Below are 6,082 nucleotides of genomic sequence, written 5' to 3' on the forward strand. Positions count from 1 at the left end.
GCTTAGACTGTAACAACCAGGAGTTTGTTACTCTGGCGCACAACTCAGACAAGCTATAGAGAGGATGACGAGGGAGTGGTTACCCTTTAGGCTTCAACAAGTTAGTTGTGAGGATACAACAGGAGGACTTGCTGAGGAGTCTCCTTGATCTATTAGGGTATATTTACTACTACAGGGTTGTTTGTACATGTGTACTGCACAGTTGATGGAGGCAGTGGCTGATGATGTCAAGGGGCACTGCCTGTTGACAAAATCAGATAAACCCGGTCTCTGCCAAAGCAGCCATTGTTCTCCATGGAGCATAGCCACCACTCCATGGAGTCACCATTGTTCTCCTAGGAGTCATTATACTGTAGTGAGTAGCACCTCTGACTATAAGTAGTAGGGGGTTTAGTATAGAAATACCTCAGTCATTTCTATAGCCTCTCGGGCAGCGGCTGAGTTTCACTTAGGTTTATGACCCGTGTGACCAGCTCCACTGCGTGAGAGAGTTGTATCCAAAAATAAGGAAAAGGCAGTGTGTTACAATTAACATACCAACACCTACTTACACTTCACTTTTGTACTTCTACTTTTATTTTCCAAGTCACATGACCAATCATGTGACCATTTACTTTACTTTTTACATTTTCGACTTTTCATAGTCACATGACCAGTCATGTGACACATCACCTGACCAGTGTCTAGACTCATCATGTGACCGGGTCACATGCTAGACATTGGACTTTGAACTTTATTTACAACTGTACAGTACCTCATGTATTTTAGTATATATACAAGAGCAATACATGGGGAAGGACTCAGCGAGTCCTCCTGTTGTCTAGCACAACTAACTCACTGCAGCCTAAGGGGTAACCACTCCCCATCATCTTCTTTATAGTGTGTTCCTGTGTGCGCCAGAGTAAATAACTCTTGGTTGTTACACAGTGTAGCGCAAGAAAGAGGAGTTTGAACAAAGGGGAAAGTGCCGCATGGCACAGTGTGTGAAAACTACAGAAAAAGGTTAAAGAGGAGAATGAAAATTAAAGGTCCAAAAATTGTGTATTATAACATTACCCCCCTCCTAAGGCTCGACTTCCAGGCAAGACCAAATACCAGAGGTAGTAGTTAAATTTTCGGGCATAGGTTGAAAAAGGGAATTAAAAAGGTTTGAATCAATGCCTCTAAGCTTCCTAGGAGCCGAGGGATTCTTAGAATAAAATTCGCGAACAGCTTCATGGGAATTGTCCAGATGGGCTTCTGGTTCCCACGTTCTGTCCTCATCTCCATAGCCCCTCCATAGGACTAGGAACTCTAATTTTCCACGCTTCAAGTGTGCATCCACCACTTGTTCGACTTCGAACTCTTCTTCACCTTCCTGGGTGATTACAACCGGTCCAGGCCGGTCTATGCACTGTCCCGGTGTCATGCACCAAAGTTGATTGGTAGCATGGACAGGTGTCAATAATGAAGCGAATATTCAAAAGACTCGCCTTTGCGCCACACAGGCACAGTGCCACGTGGAATAGTAATTAATATTGCCCTTTTTGAACTTGTGGCTGATCAGCACCACCTCTATTAGGCAATCCAGTCATGCTCACCTTTGCTTTTCCATCCGGTACTTTCCGTGTTTCGGCATTTCGGCAAATTTTCGCGTCGCCACTGGCTACACATTGCATTGTGCCCTCGCTTTTGTCGTTTCCCTTACTCCCCTTCCTTTGCCTAGCCCCACCATGGGCCCCTTCCTCTCCTTTTTATTCTCACCTGACGGTCATTTCTGGATCCCCATTCTAATCCACTTTTCCGTCACCTCCACCCTCCTCCTCCTCATCTTATTTGCACCCCCACCATTTCTGATGTCACCACTTCCTATCCGCTTCCGTTGCCGATCTGTTGACTACCACGTGCCACTGCTGATATCAGCAAAGCCCCGGCGGCCGGTCCAAATAGGGCAACAGGTCCATCTTCATGACGTCGATCTGCCATCATATACTATCAAAACATCGGTCACTCGTCTTGCCTGGTTGGAGCGTGGGTGGGTAGTTTTTGAGCTGGAGAAGGTTCATCCCCTTGCGTCGCCTATGTTCATCGCTGTCCCATTCACTTGGGTACACTTATCATTTGTCCATCGTCTTCGCTACAGCTACACCTACCACACGCTGCCTGGGACTCACTTGTTCCAAATTGGAACTACTCCTCTCCCTCCCTCGTTTGATCAGGTGGTCCAACACAACCAGTCCATTGGTAAGGCCATGGAACTATCAGATTTGGACTAGGTGGTGGACCGGTGGCTCCAGTTTCTTTTTTTTTCAGCAGAACATTCATTTACAGTGCGATTATTTTTGATTTTTGAATCATTTTTATGGACACATATTTTTTTAGAATGCCTGACTGACAATAAAGGAACTGTGTTGATACTGATAGTGTTTTGCCTTGCCCTTTTTTTACTGCATCTTCCCATGACATCATGATCTTCCTGCTCTCTTTTTGCTATTGGACTTTACTTTATAGCTGTACAAACCTGTGACATTACTCACAGCATTTATTGTTCTATCCCTTTCTTTTCTTTTTTTGATAATCTTATCCTGTACTACCTACACAGGATTCGTCAGCGTACATTCCTTCCTTCATATTCTTTCTCATTCTTTTTGCACAGCTATACTGTGCATAGCCTACTTCTCTTTTACTATATAAACCCCTGTATTTTACCTTGTAAAAACAACAAGAAATCCAATCCAGACTTCTTCTCTACTCTCAAGTTCACTACTCTACTACTTGTGATCCAGAGTGGTCACAACACTTCCCACTTCTACCACTGTTAACTGCTGTCATTGTCACTCGTCACTTTTGAAAGTGATTGTCATCCCCTTCGATTAGAGTCCTTCTGAGCACTACAGTTTGTGCGTCAGGAGCCTGCTATCACTGGGAACCTCGTCACCTCGTCATCCTTGTTGTTCTCAAACCTACCTTGTGCTACAATTAGCAAGGTAGTGCTCGTCTATACTCGCCACAAAGCCCCTATCTTTCTATATTCCAACTATCCCTCCTCCTCAAAACCCACACCCATACATCACTGGGTTTTACTTTGAAGGATCCTTATACATACCACCCCACGAACAACCAGAGCACCCACTGTTCTAGGAGGCAAAGCCCATAAACAAGTTCCGTGGAATCTGGGAGGATTGTGTGTTAGTTTGTTTTTGTGTGTGGTTTTCTAACTGCAGTTCTCATCATTGACACTGTCTAGATGTTGGTGTGGAAAACCTTGCCCGGGGCATAGTACACCCAACCAGTGCACTGCTTGATTCAGGCGCTAACGGCATCTTCATAGATCAGGTTTGGGCAGAGCAAATTGGACTCCCCCTTGTAAAATTAGATGTATCTATTCCTGTCTATAACGTTGATGGTATGCTTAACGCGGGTGGCTGTATCACGCACAAATATTCTTTTGTTGTCGAGTACCAAGGACACAGAGAATGAGTCACCGCCAAAGCTACCCAACTAGGGAAGATTAATTTAATCTTGGGCTGGACCTGGCTGTTTAAACACAATCCTGAGATCAACTGGCAGACAGGGGTTGTCACATTGTCACGTTGTCCTCAGGAGTGTGAAAACTTGGGTAAACCAAGTTGCGTCCATCAAACTGAGCGTATTGAAAAAATAAACGCTGGTCACGTTTATGAGCTCAGATCTTTAGAAAAGATTGACAATAACAATGACAAGGTAAAACCCGAGGAAGAGATTAAGAGGCTGGTACCTCCCGAGTACCATGACTTCTGGAAAGTCTTTTTAAAACATAAATCAGAGCGCTTCCCAGAGGCTAAGCCTTGAGACCATGCTATAGAATTGAAGGACACCTTCAAACCGAGAAAAGGACACATGATACCACTTTCTGCTCTAGAAAGAGATGAGGTATCAAATTTCATAGATGAACAGCTTAGGAAGGGTTACATCAGACCTTCCAAAAGCCCTATAACGTCCCTGGAGTTCTTCATTCCTAAAAAGGATGGTAAAAAGTGTATGATTATGGACTATCATTACTTGAATGAGTGCACGGTTGAAAATGCGTATTTGATGCCTTTGATCAGTCAGCTAGTAGATAAATTGGCTGGTGCCAAGATCTTAACAAAGATGGATCTTAGATGGGGGGTACAATAATGTATGAATCAAAGAAGAAGATGCTTGGAAGGCCGCGTTCACGTGCCACCGAGAATCCTTCGAGCCCCTTGTCATGTTCTTTGGGTTGACCAATTCACTGGCAACCTTCCAGAGCATGATAAACGAGATCTTTGCGGATATGGAAGACTGTGTTGTCATTTACATTGACAATTTGTTGATATTTACAAAGTCGGACAAAGAGGCTGAGCATGACAGGATCATGCAAGAAGTCCTCCGACACTTACAGGAACGGGACCTATTCGTCAAACCTGAAAAATGTAATTTTAAAGTGAAGGAAGTAGACTTCCTCGGTATGATCATAGGCCAGAATGGAATCAGGATGGATCCTGAGAAAGTTCAAGCTATATTGGACTGGCCAGAGCCTACTCATGTCAAAGGAGTTAGGGCCTTCCTTGGCTTAGGAAATTTCTACCGAAGGTTTATCGAAAACTTCGCAAAAATCACGAGACCGTTAAACAATCTCACTAAAAAGGATATTGTTTGGCACTGGGGCGCCAAAGAACAAGAAGCTTTTGATAAGCTTAAACGGGCATTTACAACAGTGCCCATATTAGCATTTCCAGAATTAGACAAAGAGTTCCAGCTAGAAACCGACTCTTCTGATTTTGCTACTGGGGCTGTTCTATCCATTAAATGCCCTGACGATCTTTGGAGGCCTTGTGCCTATTTATTGCATAGTTTGTCACCTACAGAGCGCAACTATCAAATTTACAATAAGAAGATGCTGGCCATCATTAGAGCTTTAGAGCACTGGCGGCACTACTTAGAAGGTGCTAGGCACCAATTTGAAATTTGGACTGATAATAAGAATCTGGAGTATTTTATAACAGCCTGAGACTTGAACCGGAGACAGGCCCGCTACGCGGTGTACTTGTCTAGGTTTAATTACAAATTAATTCATAAGCCTGGAAGCTCTATGGGAAAAGCGGACACTTTGTCCAGAAGAGAGGATCATGCCAACGGTATAGAAGATGATAACAAAGGTGTTACCCTGATAGACCAATCAAGGGTTGCCAATGTTAGAATCGGGCAGGATTCTGATTTTCTGGAAGCCTTCAAGAAAGACATCCCCTCAGAAGAGAAGGCGCACCTTGATGGCAATGAAAACTACTTATGGGAAGACGGGCTCTTCCATTTTAAAAACAAAATCTATGTGCCTGAGTCCGCAAGGATCAAGGCAATAGATAGACATCATGACACTCCAGTGGCTGGGCACCCTGGGTGGCAATGAACAATGGAGTTGATCTCCAGAAACTACATGTGGCCTGGCATGGTCAAAGACGTACAGGAATACGTAAAATCCTGTCTGAGATGTGCCATGGCTAAGAATTCTCACCAACCGCCGGCCGGTGTCGATGATGAGAACTGCAGTTAGAAAACCACACACAAAAACAAACTAACACACAATCCTCCCAGATTCCACGGAACTTGTTTATGGGCTTTGCCTCCTAGAACAGTGGGTGCTCTGGTTGTTCGTGGGGTGGTATGTATAAGGATCCTTCAAAGTAAAACCCAGTGATGTATGGGTGTGGGTTTTGAGGAGGAGGGATAGTTGGAATATAGAAAGATAGGGGCTTTGTGGCGAGTATAGACGAGCACTACCTTGCTAATTGTAGCACAAGGTAGGTTTGAGAACAACAAGGATGACGAGGTGACGAGGTTCCCAGTGATAGCAGGCTCCTGACGCACAAACTGTAGTGCTCAGAAGGACTCTAATCGAAGGGGATGACAATCACTTTCAAAAGTGACGAGTGACAATGACAGCAGTTAACAGTGGTAGAAGTGGGAAGTGTTGTGACCACTCTGGATCACAAGTAGTAGAGTAGTGAACTTGAGAGTAGAGAAGAAGTCTGGATTGGATTTCTTGTTGTTTTTACAAGGTAAAATACAGGGGTTTATATAGTAAAAGAGAAGTAGGCTATGC

At 44.1% G+C, this 6,082-nt stretch overlaps 1 protein-coding gene across 1 annotated transcript; it reads left to right on the top strand.

Annotated features, from left to right (window-relative positions):
• Nucleotides 1–3,810: 3,810 nt before the first annotated feature.
• On the top strand, nucleotides 3,811–4,062 carry SERLADRAFT_339754 (uncharacterized protein; the record flags this gene model as incomplete). Its single annotated transcript, XM_007316464.1, has 1 exon — nucleotides 3,811–4,062. A coding segment is annotated over one exon (252 nt), but the record flags the coding sequence as incomplete, so codon positions are not given.
• Nucleotides 4,063–6,082: the final 2,020 nt, after the last annotated feature.

Source organism: Serpula lacrymans, assembly GCF_000218685.1.
Source record: "Serpula lacrymans var. lacrymans S7.9 unplaced genomic scaffold SERLAscaffold_5, whole genome shotgun sequence".
Taxonomy (NCBI): Eukaryota; Fungi; Basidiomycota; class Agaricomycetes; order Boletales; family Serpulaceae; genus Serpula; species Serpula lacrymans.